Source organism: Podarcis erhardii, assembly GCF_964252035.2.
Source record: "Podarcis erhardii genome assembly, chromosome: 2".
Lineage (NCBI taxonomy): Eukaryota > Metazoa > Chordata > Lepidosauria > Squamata > Lacertidae > Podarcis > Podarcis erhardii.
This window is the reverse complement of record NC_138498.1, coordinates 23,374,424-23,394,468: the sequence shown is the minus strand read 5'-3', so window position 1 is coordinate 23,394,468 and position 20,045 is coordinate 23,374,424. Positions and strand designations below refer to the sequence as shown.

At 44.4% G+C, this 20,045-nt stretch overlaps 1 protein-coding gene across 1 annotated transcript; it reads left to right on the top strand.

Annotated features, from left to right (window-relative positions):
• The first annotated feature begins 6,285 nt into the window (after positions 1–6,285).
• On the top strand, positions 6,286–19,279 carry KPNA2 (karyopherin subunit alpha 2). The gene is made up of 11 exons (XM_081849757.1): positions 6,286–6,436; positions 8,629–8,715; positions 8,805–8,945; positions 9,707–9,795; positions 10,744–11,012; positions 12,371–12,465; positions 12,563–12,826; positions 15,064–15,297; positions 16,890–17,072; positions 17,787–17,936; positions 18,684–19,279. The coding sequence occupies exons 2-11, from the start codon at positions 8,653–8,655 to the stop codon at positions 18,771–18,773; spliced, it is 1,578 nt and encodes a 525-aa protein (XP_081705883.1). The 5' UTR covers positions 6,286–6,436; positions 8,629–8,652; the 3' UTR covers positions 18,774–19,279.
• The last annotated feature ends 766 nt before the right edge of the window (positions 19,280–20,045 follow it).

The window sequence follows — 20,045 nt, the reverse complement described above, 5'->3', positions numbered from 1 at the left end:
CTTTTTTATTATTATCATCATCATCGTTTGTTTTATTTACTTATATTTTATTGAAGTGATTTCCATTAAAAGAAATACAGAGAAAAAGAAAAGTAAAGGGGAGGGGGAAAGAACAACAAAGACACATATTTAAAAAAAAAATTCGCAAAAATGCACTATGCAGCATTCCCACACTTTCTTCTAGAAATTGGTACAGTTTTGTTATCTTAATACTTATGTGAAGGTTAATGGCTTAGTGTATTTGTATAAAATCCTTCCAGATATTATCATATTTATCTAAGTGTGTGCCCTGTAGCAGTCCATTCAGAGGTTGCGTGTGATGCCAAACAGTCAATTAACGGGTATCGTATCTTTTATTTTTCCAATTAATCAATATCAGTCTCTTGGCCACCTTTAAGGCACAGTTCCTGGGAGCAGCCTGGCTCTGCAATTCTGTCAAGGGGCATCTTTCTCCAACTAACCATGGTCCTCTGATGGCAGCAAGGGCCTGAAATAATTCAGGGAGGGGTGGACAGGAAAAAAGGGACTAAAAGAATCAAGAAAACTGCCAAAGCATTAAAAAAATTTAAACAGAAGCCAAACTGGAATGGATATTACAATTAACCGTAATAATTAATGATTGGCAGAGAAGAAGGAAGACAATCAGAGCCAATATTCAAACTTGGAAAGAAAATTGGAAATACAGACAGGGGGTGATTAATGGCTGCTGCTGAAGAAATATTGAAAGGAGATAAGAGATCAAATGTGATTCACCAGGAGAGGAAGAAAAATAAGATATTGAAAAAGAACCATTACCACTTTGGACTAGAATCACGGGGCGTATGCAAAAAAAAAAAAGGAAAGTGTTATCCCACTTCCTCTGAGTGCTATGGGAGATCATTTATGGAGATGAAAGGATTTATTAACAGACCAGTGACAGTTTAACAGTCTGCCAGAGAAGAATGGAGCCATATAGGAGTAGAAACATGATTTTGGAGGATGGGAAGAATGGCAAGAGGAACATTGGGGCTGTGGGGTGTACCTCCAGCTGCCAATAACAGAATAAAGAGGAAGACGAGAGAAAATGGAGATATAAGAGCTATCTTGGCAAACAGAGGGAAAACAAAAAGCAAATTAATTGAACTGAGGTTTAGTCGAAAGAAGGAGGAGAATGAAATACTGGCACCATGCAGAAAGGAGCAAGGGAACGCCACAGGAACTCTCCCCAAACAGACCAGGTGCAGAGACATTGCTGAACTACAACTCCCATCATCCCTGGCCATTGACCATGCTTGCTGGTGCTGAGGAGAGTGGTTGTTCAGCAGCATCTGGAGAGTCAAAGATTCCCCACACCGATAGGAGGCAACTCCTAAGGGCCGAGGTCCCTTCAGGACCCCCCAATAAAATCCAGCCCCCAAGTCAATAGGCACTGCCATTCAAATGGGGTTTGTGTGTGTGCTGCACCTTGTGACTGTGTTGAGCGGTACTAAGATAGGCAGAGGACCACTTACTTATGGGGCATGATGAAATTGACTTGAGACGTGTTGGGGCCATGGAAACCTCTGGCCTTTTGTGCAGCCAGAATGGAGCCCACAGTACCAAGATAAATAGTTGTTGCTCCATTTCCCTGGGCCTCTGACCCTGCCCAACACTGACCTACGGCCCCTGGAAGGATCCCTCCAAAAAATGTAGTTTTATGATGTTTCCGCGCTCTCTTTCTCTCTCTCTCTATATATATAAATTGTGTGTGTGACTCTCTCTGTGTGTGTGTGCATATAACACTTGAAATCACTAGAGGTATACCCACAATTGTGGTAGGTTTGAATGGATTAGACCAGTTCCTTTAAAGCAGCGTTTCCAAAATGTGGGTCCACCTGTTTTTGGACTACAGTTCCCATCATCTCTGACCACTGGTCTTGCTAGTTTAGGGATGATGGGAGTTGTAGTCCAAAAACAGCGGGAGACCCAAGTTTGGGAAACACTGGTTTAGGATGATGCCTCCCCAGCTGTCGCCATTGGCTGCAGACTGCTCGTGATGTCGCAAAAGCATTTGGTAGCTGAGTGGATACAAGGGCAGGCCAAGGAGAAAACCCTTTTCTACTGCCCAGCAGAACACAGCTGGCAACAGCTGTGATATTCAGCAGTGTCTGTTGTCCCCCTCTTTCCCCCCTTTGGAGTAGGTGAACTGGCAAATGGAAGGTGATCATCCAGCAGCAGTATGTGAAGATGTGACAATAAAGCAAGTTTGCTTGCTGAATGGGATGGCAGCTTGAAGGCTGATGATATCATAGAATCTTAAGAGTTGGAAGGGACCCAAGGGTTATCTAGTCCAACCCCCTGCAATGCAGGAATCTCAGCTAAAGCATCCATGACAGATAACCATCCAACCTCAGTTTAAAGACCTCCAAGGAAGGAGAGTCCATAATATAAATAGTATTATAGAATGGGACGTCCTTATTTTCATCGGAGAAATGTTGGAAGCTATGAGTTCCTAGGGGCTGGGGTCCCTTTGCCCCTCCCCCAATAAAATATTAGAGGGGGCTGCCCCCCCAAAAGTTGATGAACACTGCCATTCAAATAGTGTGCGTGTCATGTGATCACTTAGGTGGGGGCGGGGCTCCCCCCCCAAATTATTTTATTCAAGTCGGCAGCTCTGGTTCTAGGTCTTGTTAAGGGAAGCAGCTCTGCCTATACGTGGTCCCAAGAGAAGTCGGCAAGGCAAATACGCGAGCAGGTTGCGAAAAAACAAACAGATATTTGCTTGCACAATGGCTTTCTAGATTCCCATTCACAATACTATGCACTTTATTTAATGGGGCGTCTGCAGCTGCAGCCTCAAGCCCCACATTCTCCGGGCGCAAGATCGCGTTGTGTTTAGGATGCGCGCGATCACCACCCGGCCTGATCAGACTTCTCCCTCGTTTTCGTGCAAACGAGAGCTTGCAAGCCCTTGCTGTACCTTCCGCAGCCTGGGTCCACAGACCTCCGCGCCCGCGTCCAGCAGGGAACGGCGCGACTGCTTGCAAAAGCGTGCGGCAACAGCGGCTCAGAAAGCCATCGCCGAGCTGCTTGGAAGCGCTTGGTGAATTTTGAAAGCCTTGCCGCAAAAACGAGGAACGACCCAGATGGGACTCGAACCCACAATCCCCAGCTCCGGAGGCTGATGCCTTATCCATTAGGCCACTGGGTCACCTGGCAAGAATAGCTGAGCGCCGCATTCTAAGGGCCCCGCCCGGACACGCGTGGCTCCGCCCACTCCGCGTCCATCCTCCCTCTCCTGACTTCGTCTTCCGCCCCTGAGACAATAAGCCACGCCCTCCCTGCGTTACTGCTCGATTCGCGCTTCAGACTGGCTTTAACTCCACCGCCGGAGCCGCAGGCTCTACTGCGCATGTCAGGCTACCGTAGCTTGGCCGTGGGACGGCGTCGACTCACGTGAGGGACCTGTCAACACGTGGAAGGTCTCCCGCTTGACCCCGCGATCCTCGGGACTAGATATTTTGGGATGATTTTCACAAGCGACGTGTGTAACCTGGCTTTGCACTATCCAAGTCTTCAGACGGATCGCCATACTTCCGGGATTCCCCGGACATACAGATGCAGGAAGCGGTGTGGTCGCGAGGGATAGTGTCTATTGTCCGGGGAAATCCGGATGTCTGGCAGCTCATGCTGGCAGAGCAGAGCTGGCAGAGTCGTTTATTGTTTTATTTTTGTTGATACCCTACCCATCTGGCTGAGTTTCCCCAGCTACTCTGGGTGCCTTCCAGCAAAATATAAAAAATAATAAAATGTCAGACATTAGAAACTTCCCTGAACAGGGCTGTTTTCATATGTTTCCTGAAAGTTGTGTAATTCTTTTATCTGCCTGTTGTCTGATGGAAGGGCATTCCATGGGGAGGGTGCCACTGCCAAGAAGGCCCTCTGCCTGGTTCCCTGTAACTTTTTGCTAAAATAGCCCAATTTGTTTTGCGATTTTGCAAAAAAACAAAAAACCAACCCAAGACCTTTGGCCAAAACTAAAAAAAAAAAAGCAACAGGGAGAAAAAAGCTCAATAACTGTGGATTTTCTCTTCCACTTTTTGAAATATGGCAACCCTGCAACAGTCCGAAAGTGATGACACTTTGGTGAAAGGGGATTGTAAGCTTCCCCTATGAGGAAAGGTTCATGGGATAGCCAGAAGGGGGATGGAAGAAGGCAGCTGCCCACCCCCTTGTAAATCAAGTTTATAAAAAAAACTTTCTTTATCCTCAGTGGAGAGGTTACACTAAGTTATATGTTTGAATGCTGAATGTGTAAGTGCATATGCCTAAAGGCAATGGATAAAACAAACATCATTCCTTGTAGTGCTGTTTAATGGTTATTGTGTTTGTCTAAAAATGTGTTTATGAATATATATATAAATACTTAACTCAAAGCAGAGATTGTAGAAAGATTTTGACGGATTTTTCTGAACCCTCCGGTCAAAATAAAGTAATTTGAAACAACTGTTGTGGATACATTTCATTCCGAATCTGCTAGACAGAAGATACTGACAGGTGGTGTCCTGCCTACCCCCATAACATAAATCCTGTCTACGCCCACGGAAAGGTCACAGCATTTAGGACTTTTTAGTATAGAATAAAAGCAAGCAAGGCGTGATGTAATAGACGTTTATAAAATTAGGCGTGCCATGCATGGAAAAAGTGGATCAAGAAACATTTTCTCTCCCTTCTAACATCCAGTAAAGCTGAATGTTGGAAGATTCAGGTCAAAGGAAAATGCTTCTTCATGCAGCTAATTTATGTTAAACTTGCTCCCACAAAGCGAAGTGGGGGCCACCAACTTGGATGGCTTTTCAAAGAGGATTAGACAAATTAAGGTAGGTTAAGACTTTCAATGACTACTAGCCGCAACTGCTATGTCTACCTCCACTTTCAGAGACACTATGCTTCTGTACACCAGTTTATGGGAATCACAGGTGGACAGAGTGCTCCTGTTGCACATTTTTTGCAGACCTTTTACCTGCTTGGCCACTGTGAGAACTGTTGCAGGGTGTGTGTGTGTGTGTGTGTGTGTGTGTACAGTATGAGTTTTCCTTTTTCTCCACTTCAAATCAAAATGTTTTACAAACTTTAAAGCACCCAAGGACTTCCCTTCTTCTCCTTCCATGGTTCATATGACGCATCATACTTTCCTACTACGTTAGTGATGTATGAAAGCGAGAGCTGGACCATAAAGAAGGCTGATCGCAGAAGAATTGATGCTTTTGAATTATGGTGCTGGAGGAGACTCTTGAGAGGCGCATGGACTGCAAGAAGATCAAACCTATCCATTCTGAAGAAAATTAGCCCTGAGTGCTCACTGGAAGGACAGATCGTGAAGCTGAGGCTCCAATACTTTGGCCACCTCATGAGAGGAGAAAACTCCCTGATGTTGGGAAAGATGGAGGGAACAAGGAGAAGGGGATGACAGAGGACGAGATGGTTGGACAGTGTTCTCGAAGTTACTAGCATGAGTTTGACCAAACTGCGGGAGGCAGTGGAAGACAGGAGTGCCTGGCGTGCTCTGGTCCATGGGGTCACGAAGAGTCGGACACGACTAAACAACAATAACAAAACCCCATCAGTGAAGGTGCTCTATGCATTTCCAAGGGTCTGTCCTGATCTAACAAATGTGCATTTGAAATCTTTTTGCTTTCTAACCCTGATTCAAAATAGATATTATTATGATTATTATTATTATTTTGAAGTACATGCTGTATGGGTTCCTCTTTGCAATGCAGAGCTGCCTGCTACTCCTCTCATATATCAGAGGTTATGACACAGCCAAATCTGAATAGCACTACCTCTTGATAACAACCACCGTGGGGGGGGGGGGTAGGCGGAGTCTTACGGCACCTTAGAGACTAAAGAGATTTATTATAAGTTTTGTTGACTCAAACCCACTTCAGCTGCATGAAGACTTAGCTGGCAGGTATAAAATGGAGAAAATGGTAAGGTGAGAGCTGAAAGGAAAGGAGATACAACAATGGCAGTCCGTGATATTTGGAGCTTCACCAGTTGCCCTGGGAGCGGCTAACGATTCCTCAATCCCGCCCTCCCTTCCCGATCCGAATCCGGCTCGGATTCATTCAAAAAAAGCACTAAGCAGCCGCGCTGAATGCTGGGGCGTGTAGTCTCGCGACCCGGTTTTCTTAACAGCTCTCGCGAGGTCTTGGCACCGGCGGGGACGTTCCCTCCCCTCCTCCTCCTCCTCCTTTCAGGAGCGAGCGCGAGCTCGGAGCGCGTCCTTATTTTCAAATGGACCAATGAGCGTGCCGACTTGGCTCGAACGCACCAATGAGAGAGCGAAGGCGCAGGGAAGTTCAAATTGCGCACCGCGGTGGGCGGAGTATTAATAGTCGTGGAGCGAGAGGCCGTATCGGGTGGTGCTTGCTGCTGCTGCTGCGACGCGACGAAGCCGGGGCTCCTTTTTCGGGTAGGGGAAACCCCCGACAGTGCCCTGGAGGGACCCAAATTGGGGGAAATGCGTATGGGCCCACCTTTTATAGGGCATTTGGAGAAGAGGGAGACGCCTCTGGAAGGTTTTTAGGGGGAGGGGACCGAAGTGGACTCTTTTGCTTTTTCTCCTCCCCACCTTCTTTTCCCGCTCACTTGCTCGCTTATCCGAACTGGGGTTTGCCCTTTCCTCCTCCCTCCGCGGTCCTTTTTCCTTTCGTGCCGCGACTCTGGAATCTCGAGGGCGACGTGGCGGGTGGGTGGGAGGGATGCTTTGTGGGTGGTCCCCCATAAGCTGCTCTGGCTCGGCTCAAGAGAAGGTTTTCTTTTTCCTTTTCTCCTCCTGTTGATGAGGCTGCTTTTCAATGTTGTGTTTTAATCTTGGTTTTTAAGTTGTATTCATTCAACTTGTTTTTATTGTTGTTTGTTAGCCGCCCTGAGCCCGGCCTTGGCTGGGGATGGCGGGGTATAAATAAAAATTGTTTTTATTATTATTATTATTAGAGACGCTCGGCGAGTCAAAGTGACTCGAGCCAGAGCCGTTTAGGCAGCTGAGTCCGTCCTTTCCTGGTGGAGAAATGGATACCTTCTCTTTCTCTCTCGCACGTGTTCGCTTAAAGGGGAGCTGGGGCAGGAGAGGTTTAAGAAAGGGTGTAAGGAGTGTTAGAAACTGAGGTGGGATCTACACACACGGAAAAAGAATCTGAAAACGCTTTTTTTAAAGCGCTTTTTAAAAAGCGCATTGAATTTTCCATAATGCTAGCCATCGCCATCTAGCGTCGCGTTGTATGTTGCACTTGAATCAGGCTTAAAACGGTTCACTTGCAGTTGCAATAATATGAAAGCTAGGAGCTAAAGAGCACCTTAAACCGAGGTTATGGGCGCAACAACGTAATGTCCAGGCACACTTTTTAATAACAAGAATACAAAGCTGAAAACGAATGAACTGCAACTAAAATATTGTGTTCGTTTTCCATATGGTCTAATCCTTCCCCTGCCCACGCCCCCTAATATTCTTAAGAGGGTCTCTTCTCCAGTCTTCGGAGAGTAGCTGGAAGTGGGGAGGCAGAAAAAAGTTCCTCCTTTCCTTTCACTAGGCAGTTTTAATTTGAAATCTTAGGTGCAGTACTGCGCCCAGAACTCAGAAACTCGCTAATGAAATTCCCTGTCGTAAAATGTGCCTAGAACAATGGGAGTTTTGAACAGTGTGAGTAAGAACAGGAGGGAGGGACACCCGGTCCGGGACTTTCCTATTAATAAGTAACAACCAGTAGGATTGCATCTCAGGGAAATGTGAAAGTGATCATGAAAATATGAGGTCCTTGAGGACTTAAGGAAGCTTGGCTTTCAAATCCTGAATTGGAGTGTTGAGGTCCCAACTGTAGCAAAGCTGTCCATTCTATTGTTAAAGCCCCAAGGGTTAACTCTTACGTGTCACTTTTTCGTTCCTTCCTTTTTCCTCCAAGGAAGGAGAATTTGAAAGTGAGTACCCATTCTTGTTTACTCGGAAGTAAGCACCACTGAGTTTAATGGAACTTGCTCCCAGTAAATAGTTCCTAAGACTGCAGCTGTAATAACTGACACAGCGTCACAGGAATGCCATACATTTTGTAGTTATTTCAAATCTTGAGGGTGCCTGAATGAAGGGGGGGGGGGCAAACTTGTACGGGGAAGTTAACTGAAGCTTAACAAAACAGAATATACCTTATTCTAGGGTTGCCATATTTTGAAGAGCAAAAAAAGGGACACATTTTTAACTATGGGTCACTATGACTGTTCTCATTTTAAATACCCATGAAAAAAGAGGATGTGTCCTGGAAAAAGAGGACATATGTCAACCCAACTTTATTCTCCTTCTGGTGTTAAGTGTTTTGCAGGCTCCCACGGCTGTAATCTGAAGGACACTGTCTTGGAGTTGAGAGCCACTGAGCTCAGTAGGACTAGCTCCTGGTCATATTTGATTCTATCCTCTTTAAGTAGATTAGTCTTATTTGAGTTGGGTGAAGAGTAGTTCATGTTCTTGAACAGGTGGCGATACCTTTAACAACTCCACAGGCTTTACAATATTGAAATAACAGATAAATGACATAAAACATAAACTTCCTTGGGTGCCTTGCCGGAAAGGCAATATATCAGTGCCATAAACAAATAAACTCAAAAATCTCTTTGCAGATTTGAAATCTTGCCTATATCGAGATGTCTGCCAATGAGAATGCTGCCCGTCTCAACAGGTTCAAGAATAAGGGAAAGGATTCTAATGTGAGTAAACCTGACTGTCATTAGTTTTTTGTTTTGTTTGTGTGCCCAAAAATGCAGTTCGGTTTTTTAAAAGGTTGCTTTTTCACCAGGAAATGAGGAGGCGGCGGGTGGAAGTCAACGTGGAGCTGAGGAAAGCCAAAAAAGATGATCAGATGCTTAAAAGAAGAAATGTTAGCACTTTTCCTGACGATGCCACATCCCCTCTACAGGAGAACAACCGGAACAATCAAGTAAGCAATGAGTCTAGAGGCTCCTCTGGCTCCCTTTCTGGCTATACGGGTGTCTTTTTTTAAAAAAAAAAAAAAATCTTAAGAACATAGGTAGCACCAGTGGAGACTGCCTGCTAATAGAATGGAATCTCTCAGCTGATTATTTATTTCATTGTCCACCTTAAATCTGTTCTGGAGGGTTGGGGAGAACCTCTGGACCAGAATTAAAAGATATTTGGGTAGTTGCAGGGCAAGTGGGGATTGCTGATTATCTTCCTCCCGCCCTAAACAATTTCATTTCAGCAGCAACCTGCCATCACTGGATATTACCCGTCGGGAGCTTCTTTCTACTGAGTCCACCTACCTCTTTATTTTCTGACTTGACCAGCAGCAACTCTTCAGATTTTCAGGCAATATTCATTCCCTGATTCCAAGGATCAAAACTCCAGATTCTACATTCCTTTGCTATTTATGCAGCATAAAGAAAATAATTGGTTCTAGTATTTGAATAAAGAGTAGCCACACACGTGGCTTAAATCTTCCTTTTCTTTTAGGGACAAAATTTAATTTGAGCATTGTCTATATTGGAAAACCATCTGGAGTGTTGGAAGGAATTCTGACTTTTTTTGTCAGGAAAGAATAGAAATCAGAAATGCAGAAGGCATACATACAAAAGCTTTCACAAGTAATTTGTATGTTGCCAATGATTTTGCTCTGGGGTATTGGTAATTGGCAAAGAAACTTAATGCATAGGTGTTTATAACTTGAATTTTCTTTTGCAGGCCACTGTCCACTGGTCTGTTGAAGAAATAGTTAAAGGCATCAACAGCAATAATGTGGAATGCCAGCTGCAGGCAACACAGGCTGCCAGGTAAACATACAGAGACATCCTTGTTCCTTGCACCCTGACTACTTGCAATAAGAGCTGTGACTTCGATTATAATTTGAGGTTCTGAAACTAATATTTGCAGTGAATTGCTGGCATTTTACAGTTCTCAGCACTGAAGAGAGTGGGCAAGCTTTCTCTAACATAATGTTCTTGTCTTACCTAAACATCTTACCATCTAGCCGCCCAGAGTGGCTGGGAAAACCCAGCCAGATGGGTGGGGTATAAATTAAAAAAAAATATTATTACTTATTTGCCATGTCTTCCCCTAAACATTAAATAGTTGAGTGCCTTTGTTGGAGGATGGACCTAACCAAAGCTAAACGGCACAAGTCTGAATGTGAATGCACGTCAGAGGCTGACCTCAGCTCCTTGTCTTGTAGTTCCAAAAGTGGCTAACAATAAAAGTGATAAAGATAATTTAACTGCTAAAATGTTATGGTGCAGATCCCCATCTGGGGTGCTTCGGGCAAGCATCTGTCACTGTGATGCCTATTAAGTCTTCTTCAGTCCAGGCTAATACGTTCACATAGCTATGAACCAGGCTGATGGTACAGTGTGATTATGAGAAGGCATTAATTGTGAGTCATTGGGAGCTGGGGAATCACTTCTGGAACTGTGCATTCAGTCACACCGCCTATTCCTGGAAAATATCAGTTCTCATGTAGGAATTCCCCCCCAAAAAAACCTGGTGCCAAAACAATCTGCGGATTTTGTAATTGAAGTTGGGGTGTTTTAAGCCCATGTGCAGGAGTTGACAGAAAATGGCAATTTATTTCATGAAACCCTGCTAGACTAATGGGCACCATTTCTAGGTGGGGTGCTAGTTGTGCATAGCATGCAACAAGGGCTGACTATCAGCTTATAATGGATTTGAGGACTGTCTGTAAAATGTTGATGAGTGAAACCAACTTGCTTTATTCTTTCTCGTAGGAAGCTCCTATCCCGAGAAAAGCAGCCCCCTATAGACCAGATAATCAGAGCTGGCTTGATCTCAAAGCTTGTGACCTTCTTGGGAAGAGTAGATTGCAGCCCGATTCAGTTTGAATCTGCTTGGGCCTTGACCAACATTGCCTCCGGCACATCAGAGCAGACAAAAGCTGTCGTAGATGGTGGAGCAATACCTGCCTTTATTTCCTTGCTGGCTTCCCCCCATATGCACATCAGTGAGCAAGCTGTGTGGGCTTTAGGAAATATTGCAGGTGGGCCAATACTACTGAGCGCCCGCGCGCTCTCTCTCTATATATATATTCTGTGGATTACTTTGTCTATGTGTACTCTAAACGTGTATGCAAAATGTGGAAATGGATGATACACTTGAAATCGTGCACTTGAAACTGGATATGGTACCATCAGGACACAACGTCATCAAAGCTAGAAATTACGTCATTTGTTAGTCAGATCTAGAAATCCCCCACATTGCTTTCTCGGGCATGCACTCTTAAACAATATTTAAATGTTAAACAATATTTAGTATTGTTTTATTGGTTTCTATTTGTTGCTAGTATAGGATATTTTGCTTTTTAACGTTTGATGCTTTGTTGTGTTTTTATATATAGTGGAACCTTGGTTCTCGAACTTAATCAGTTCTGGGAGTCCGTTTGACTCCCGAAACAGTTTGAAAACCAAGGTGTGGCTTCCAATTTGCTGCAGGAGCTTCCTGCACTCAAATCGGAAGCCGCATCGGACATTCTGCTTCCAAAAAACGTTCGCAAACCGGAACACTTACTTCCAAGGTTGCGGCGTTCAGGAGCTGATTGGTTCGACAAGTAAGCCATTCAGGAACCAAGGTACCACTGTACTGTATGTTGTAAGCTGCCCAGAGTGGTTGGGGAAACCCAGCAAGATGGGTGGGATATGAATTAAAAAATTTATTATTATTGTTATTAGTTGGCAATTTCCTATTTACATTGATTAAAGCATGTCACTTTATGGTTGAAGCTGATATTTTGACCATAAAGAAATTCTACTCCAACGGCCTTAACTTTGAGATCTGAAAGCTGTTCAGTCAGTAACCAAGGAAACTTTTGCGTTGTTGAATAATTCTGTGAAAGTTTCTCAAGAAATCCCGTGTTTATTGACAGGAATTGAGGTGTAATGGGGAAGGGTGAGTGTGGAAAGCACTTGAAGGGACAGGTGGAGAAAACACGGTCCTTTTGGTCATCCATGCTGCTCCATAAACTCAGGCTACGGTTGTTTAGTACGTCTTTGATCTGGGCACTCTTCAGCATGGGGGTGCTTAATGCAGGGATTCTGCAGGCTGAATTGCAGCAACCTGAAGATAATCTCTGTGCTGATGTATAGGGCCTTATCCAATTGTGCCGTTTTTGATGTTGAGAAACTCCTATATGGTGGCATCTGATGGCCAGCATCTGTTGCATTGTGGGTTTAATGCTTTAACTGTGCCCAAGTTGTCCTATGCCAGCGCTTCCCTGTGGGTTTCTTCTGTCAACGTTTTATTTACAAAGTACAGACTCAAAAGAAAATAATCATGGCTGTGTACAATTTAAATATCGTGGTGGTGTGTATCTTAACATTTGATCTCAATCTCTACCTTCAGGTGATGGTTCCGCCTACAGAGACCTGGTCATTAAATATGGCGCCCTCGAACCGCTTTTGGCTCTGCTTGCTGTACCTGATCTCTCCTCTATCGCTGTAAGTGTTGGAGCGTTGCGGCGGCAATTTGGCTGCCAGGCACTTCTGTGTTAAAGCAACAGCAGCGCTAACAAATCAACTTCGTGATTGCTTTCAGCTTGGCTACCTGCGCAACGTAACCTGGACTCTGTCAAACCTCTGCCGAAACAAGAACCCTGCGCCGCCCATAGAAGCTATTGAACAGATCCTTCCCACTTTGGTTCGCTTGCTGCACCACCATGACCATGAAGTCTTGGCAGATACGTGCTGGGCTATTTCTTACTTGACGGATGGCTCGAATGACAGGATTGAAGTGGTGGTGAAAACAGGGCTCGTGCCGCAGCTGGTGAAGCTCCTGGGATGTGGAGAAATTCCCATAATGGTAAGCTGGATACAACAAGAACATATGAATGAAGGTTTGGCAGGGTTAAGAAACCCTGCTTTATTGGGCTGATCTGACTAGATCGTTGCTTTTAATCACAAGCAGCTATCTTCAGCACAAACAGCACATTGTTCCTTAGGAATGCGTCCTTTTTAATGTTAAGCTTTGCTCCAATACGCTATGACCTGGAATCTTTTCAGTTAGTACAGCTGCAGTCCAAAGCCTACTTAAAAGGTAAAGGAACCCCTGACCATTAGGTCCAGTCGTGGCTGACTCTGGGCTTGCGGCGCTCATCTCGCTTTATTGGCCAAGGGAGCCGGTGTACAGCTTCCGGGTCATGTGGCCAGCATGACTAAACCGCTTCTGGCGAACCAGAGCAGCGCATGGAAACGCCGTTTACCTTCCCACCAGAGCGGTACCTATTTATATACTTGCACTTTGACGTGCTTTCGAACTGCTAAGTTGGCAGGAACAGGGACCGAGCAACGGGAGCTCACCCCGTCACGGGGATTCGAACCGCCGACCTTGTGATTGGCAAGCCCTAGGCTCTGTGGTTTAACCCACAGTGCCACCCGCGTCCCTAAAGCCCACTTACCTAGAAGTAAAAAAAAGGTTACTTCCCTGGGAGTAAGCCCCATTGAATGCAGCAGGATTTACGTCCAACTAGACTTGGTTAGGTTGCACTTCTAATGCACCTCAAACTACAGGAACTGTTAAGTACAGCTACACTAACTGCCAGGGCAGGGAGTTGCAATAACACATAATTTAATTTCCTCTGTCTAGCACCGGGTAGGACTAATTTTTTTTCTGTGCTTATAAGCATCAGCAATAGACCATGCTTTGTTTAACGCTTATAAAGTGCCTAGCATTTTCTGTGTGCTGTTAAAATCTTGAACAATCCCTGCCCCCTCCCAGGCTCACAATCTTAATAAACACAGCAGAAAAACTCAAGGAATGGGGAGAGAGCAAGAGTTGAAGAACATGTGTTTCTTCTGTGACTGATGAATGGAGCCAGGTTGTCTTCTCTCTTCCAGGGATGCAGGGATTGCAGCCTCCCTTAAGTCTCACGACTGGTGGCAGAGGCCAAAATGCACCGCCCTTTTGGCTCTTCTGAACGTGGTGACTGACACTCTTTAGTTCTCCTGAGTGGCGTTCGTGCTAGATACTGGGAAAATAGACTATAAGTCGGCACCCAGAATCTGGATAAAAGGGAAAAATCTGTAATACAGGGCAGTTGTCCAAGCCACACAGCTTGCATCAATGGATATCTCATTCATTCATGGTGCAAGCACATCGAGGAAGGCTCTGCGACATGTTTGGGTCCCTTTCCTCGCACTTTGACAGCCATGACGAAAGGACTCCTTTGATTTTTTTTCCCCTCTGGGCACACCTAGGCCACTTTACAGTATATAATAGGGCCCTTAGAATTTGTATGGCATGGGATCAGCCACGATGCCCATTCCATGCAAGCAATTCATACTTTTAAAATAATATATGAAATAATAAAATAATATACTTTAGAAATATTTCAGGACACACACCCCTTCCCCAATAATGGATGACTAAAATTCCAGGCTGCTCAGCCATCCGTACAGGTGAACGTGCTCTGGGTTGATGCCCATTTTTAGCAATTTGGGGCCCAGTTCGAAGAGTTCCTGGTCCTCCCTTTGCATGGTGACATTTTCACAGAACGCTGCCTCGAAATGCATCCAAAGAATGTGCCTCATCAGGAGGAGTGCATAATTGTAGCAGGAGCAAGGCGCTTAAAAAAAAAAAAGTGTTGTCTTGTTAAGTGCTTTGCATGATACCACGTCAGAAATGTGCGACTTATTGTTTGTGTTTTAGGCACTGAAATAAACAGCTGTACAGTAATGCCTATTATTATTATTATTATTATTATTATTATTATTATTTTATTAATAATTAATAGGACCCTTAATATAATAGCCAAGGGTCTGCTAAAAGCTAGATCTATATACTGCACACAGTAAGAAACTCTTTCAAAAGATCCATTTAGGTTGTCTCCATCATGTGTTGATCTGATGCTGGTGCCAAATGGATGCTTGTCATGTAGTGGTTCCCTAGCCAGCTGGAGACTGACCGCTATCTGTGAACACTGAATTAGGCAGTGTCACCCTTTGATTCCTCTCTTTAATAGTATGATATAGCTAGCTTAATATGTGTGGTTTATGAATATGCTTCTCAAATGGCTTTAAACCATTCCCCCACCCACCCAGACGCCTTCATTAAGAGCCATAGGAAACATTGTCACGGGAACTGATGAACAGACACAGATTGTAATAGATTCGGGAGCACTCGCTGTCTTCCCCAGCCTGCTTACTCACCACAAAAACAACATCCAGAAAGAAGCAGCCTGGACCATGTCTAACATCACGGCCGGCCGGCAGGACCAGATCCAGAAGGTTGTGGACCACGGGCTTGTCCAATATCTCGTTGGCATCCTGACAAAGGTAAAAGAAGGAACCTAAATCTTATCCCCCCCCCCACATGTGCCATTTCTGCCGCAGACGAACACTGCTTTTTAAAATTTCATGCTCATAGAGTGGAAGGTGACGTATTTTTCGCTCTATAGGATGCACCTTGTTTTAGAGGGGGAGAACAAGGAAATAAAATTCTCCCCCTCTCTGCTCAGCGCCCCTTCAGCAAAGCGGCAGGAGAAACGGAGCCCCTTCCATTTCTCCTGCTTGGCCGAAGGGGCGCTGCACAGCTCTCCCTCTCTGCTGAAGCCAGGAGAGTCTTGCTCTCCAGGCTTCAGCGATAGCAAAGCTTCGGAGGCTTCGCATTGCTATCGCTGAAGCCTCGGAGCCTGCATTCGCTCCATAGGACGCACACACATTTCCCCTTAATTTTTGGAGGGGAAAAAGTTCGTCCTATAGAGCGAAAAATACGGTATATATTCTCTGAGTCAGCGTGGGCTCACTGAAATTTAACACTAGAGGCGCTGTTACCTTCCAACAGTTTGACTTCACCCCGAAAGGCACACTCTTCCATGGCCAACCATCAGCTTCGGTCAAATGCAACCTCTACTACCGTTAATGTTAAAATAGAAAACTGAATGACTTTCATAAGCTTCTGCCCTGTTTTTGAGGACACAAAATCTCCTTAACTTTGGTGGGGGGAAGCCCACAGGTCTGAAGCTTTTAAAAATAAGAAACAGTTCCCAGAATTGTCAGAGGTGGTGGCTGAAAATGCAAGCTGGTGTGCCATAGGACGCTTCACCATGCCTGTTTGCCATTTGAGGAAGCGAGAAACCAGCAACTTAAGGGTAGGGTTTGCCAACCTTTTGAAGCCTATTGGTGCATTTTGAAGCATGCGCCAGGAGTGCCACACCCTCTGCTTATTTCTCTCCTCTACATCACATTCACCCAACCCAGAGACCAATATTTGCATTTCCAAGCTGTTTGGGCCAGTTAGATCCCAGAGAATTGGGCTGAGGTTTGGAAAGCACACAGAGGTTAAAAGAAGTAACAGGAAAGAGCATCACTCTCTCAACTTCCTTTTAGCCCTATGTAATTTTTCAAGAAAGAAGAATGATAAGTTCTGCGGGGGCGGGGCTCTATCTTCATGGGCACAAGGTGAAGATTACAAGAGTACCATTTTATTCATGGGCACCAGGTTGGTTGACCCCCAGCTTAGGGTAAAACAAAAAAAGGAAGGCCCTCTTGGGACACAGTAAAGTATACCAAAAAAATACCATTGCTTTAATACTGCATTTTTAAAAGAAAACTTTCCTCAAGCGCATTCGTTGGCCACATTCTGTTCAACTATAGTAACATTCATGAACTGGAACAAGCCCAAGCAACTCTTCACAACTATCAATGTGGTTTTTTAAAAAATTATTATTAGAAAGCACTTTGAAGGGCTGAACAGAAGCTGTAACAATTAGCTATAAACGGTTTCATTGACTTTAGTAAGCACCTCCCCAGATATTTTTTCTTGAGTTTTTCAACATGAAGTATCTTGTGACCAAACCTCCCTTTGACTTCTTCCTGACCATCATTGCTAGCTTTGTGTAATAATACTCTTGTGTGTATTAAAACAGGGAGACTTCAAATCTCAAAAAGAAGCGGTGTGGGCTGTGACCAACTTCACAAGTGGTGGAACAATTGGCCAGATCATATACCTTGTTCAGGCTGGTGTGGTGGAACCACTGTTGAACCTTCTGGTGGTTAAGGATAGCAAAACCATCCTAGTGATCCTGGATGCCATTAATAATATATTTGCGGTAAGTTGACCCAAAGAAGCCTGGGCGGGAATTGTGTGCATTTGATAACGTTGGCAACATTAAGATAAATTCAACAGTATAAATAAGTTTTGATGGAATACTGAATGGTTTAGTTTATGTAAAATATGCAGTGATTTATGTTATGCAAAATGAACCATGGAAAGAGAATAAGGGAAGTCATTGATATTTTAAGGTTGTTTAAATGAATATTCTAAATTGTGTTATACACACACACAGAGTGCTTTTTTTCTTTAAAAAATGTTTAGGGATACTCTTATTTTGACACAATAAAAACCACCATTTTATAGGTCGAATTGTGAAAAATAAATACAGTAAATGGACAAAAATGTTTAGGGGTATGCGTACCCCTGTGTCCCCCCAGAAAAAAGCACTGTGTGTATGAGTGTAAAGGAACATTGGCCAACAGAAGCTGCAGGTCTCAAGTTATTTTACCTGTGTGAAATCTCAATAATTTGCTTTCTAAAAGGAACTGCCTCAACAATATCCTGCAATATTGGGCAATTGCTTCTAACTGTTACATCATGGAAGCCCATGATGGTTAAAGTTGCACCAGCGCCTCTGCTTATGGTCGTATAGTCATACACAGTATTTTCCATAACTGCCATTATCTTTACTATAAGGCTTTGAATCGAGGATGGGGTTTGCAGATGGATCGATAACGGTGCTACCAAATGTTACATATTCTTCTGACAGGCAGCTGAGAAGATAGGCGAGACCGAAAAGCTTTGCCTCATGGTTGAAGAGTATGGTGGCTTGGATAAGATTGAAGCTCTACAGTCCCATGAAAACGAGCAGGTGTACAAGTCTGCGGCAAACCTGATTGAAAAGTATTTCTCAGCAGAGGTGAGCAAGCTCTGAGCTGGCCAAGTGGCAGTTGTAGTGTTGTGAAACAGTGGCAGTTGTACCATATAAGAGATTCCATCTTACTGATCAGGGGTTAAAGCGTGTTCGGATGGTGCTGTGGTCTAATCCATTGAGCCTCTTGGGCTTGCTGATTGGAAGGTCGGCGGTTCGAATCCCGGGTGAGCTCCCGTTGCTCTGTCCCTTCTCCTGCCAACCTAGCAGTTCGAAAGCACGCCAGTGCAAGTAGATAAATAGGTATCACTGTGGCGGGAAGATAAACGGCATTTCCGTGTGCACTGTTTTCCATCATGATGTTCTGTTGTGCCAGAAGCTGTTTAGTCATGCTTACCACATGACCTGGAAAGCTGTCTGTGGACAAACGCCGGCTTCCTTGGCTTGAAAAGCAAGATGAGCGCTGCAACCCCATAGTCGCCTTTGACTAGACTGGGGTCCTTTACCTGTTTTTACTTTTACTACTGTAGGGTTTTTGCTGGTTGTTAAATTGTTGCACTGTAAATAAAAACCAAAAAAAAGCTATTGGGTGGCAAAGAGGAGGAATGGTCGTGCCAGATATACAAAGGCCATCTTGCACCTTTTTTAAAAAAGGTTTGTATGTGCCAGCTTGCACTAAATCAGGTTGAAGCTAATGGACACACTGACCTTGCTCCTAACTGGCTCCAGCCATCTTATTGGTTGCTGTATCTGCACACTGATTATTATACTTAGAAGTTTCTTCTGCTTGTTTAGGAAGGAGAAGATGAGAGTGTCGTCCCGGAATCCAGCACCGATGCATACAATTTCCAGATTCAGGACACTTCCAACGCGTTCAACTTCTAGCTGTTCTGTGTGACACAGCATTCAACCTCTCTAATCTGTCTTTGTCTCCTTCATCTTCTTTTTACTGCCTTTCTTTTTTTTACGTGAAATGTGAAGTAGCACTTCGTTACAACTGAAATGTACTTGAACAGTTCATGGCAGGGTGTTTATGCCTTGTGAACTGGCCAACTGTCTTCCTCTACCTGTTTTTTTGTATAATTGTAAATTCTTCAGTTCTGTTTCTTTGAACTAACCTTCAGCAGCGAAGGATTTGCTGGGATTTAGGCTGCTCCATATGGTATTTGGAAGACTTTAAAAACAGCATGTGGGATCTGAACTTCCCGATAACCTCCCAAGCCTGCTAAACACACATGCACACAGAGCACAAGGGATGTAGTCATATCCTGGCAACATAGCCATCTCAATGGAGTTTGTGCTTCCTTGGCTTTCAGGTCAAAGCCTTCCAAATACATTTTTTAAAGAGTTCTTGTTCAAACTTAATAAACTGGTATCTGCATATAAGCAAAGTTGTTAATCTCTTCTTTGAAGACGCAAAATAGTGTCTGTAGCTGTTGAACTATAAAATACAATGATTAAAAGACGCAGTAACAATTCAGTTGGGAAAATAAAGCATGCAACAAAAGAGACAATTTGAAAGCATGATGAAACGGTTTTTTAAAAATTGAAATGAAAAAATGGGTGTGTAAAGAGGTAGGGAGCAATGCGATGGTTGGATTACTCCTCCTCTTCCCACAAGGGGCAGGCTCTTTAGGAGAAGCAAAGTGATCGTTTTTGCTTTTGTCACCATCTGTCTCCAGTACTAAACTTGTTAAAGGAGTTTGGTTGCGTGCTGTTCTAGATAACACACTTAGAATAGCGATAGCTGGTGGAAAAGGATGCTCACCTTTGTCCCTGCCTTGCTGCTGGCTGGATCCTACCTGACTAGCTCCACCTGTTCTCATCTGCCTCTTAGCTATAGTGACCCCAAAGACTGTTCCTTGGTAAGAACAGCATCTGGCATTGTTCTGATAGTAAATATAAAGTGCACTTTTGGCGCTGTGGGTTAAACCACAGAGCCTAGGACTTACCGATCAGAAGGTCGGCGGTTCGAATCCCCGGGATGGGGTGAGCTCCCGCCAACCTAGCAGTTTGAAAGCACGTCAGAGTGCAAGTAGATAAATAGGTACCGCTCCAGCAGGAAGGTAAACGGCGTTTCCGTGCGCTGCTCTGGTTCACCAGAAGCAGCTTAGTCATGCTGGCCACATGACCCAGAAGCTGTACGCCGGCTCCCTC

Excerpts from the sequence above, each read along its gene's own strand:
- KPNA2 (XM_081849757.1), top strand. The coding sequence starts at position 8,653 with ATGTCTGCCAATGAGAATGCTGCCCGTCTCAACAGGTTCAAGAATAAG. Across the intron at positions 8,946-9,706 it reads AGAACAACCGGAACAATCAA|GCCACTGTCCACTGGTCTGT; the intron begins GTAAGCAATGAG and ends TTTCTTTTGCAG. Across the intron at positions 15,298-16,889 it reads TCGTTGGCATCCTGACAAAG|GGAGACTTCAAATCTCAAAA; the intron begins GTAAAAGAAGGA and ends GTATTAAAACAG.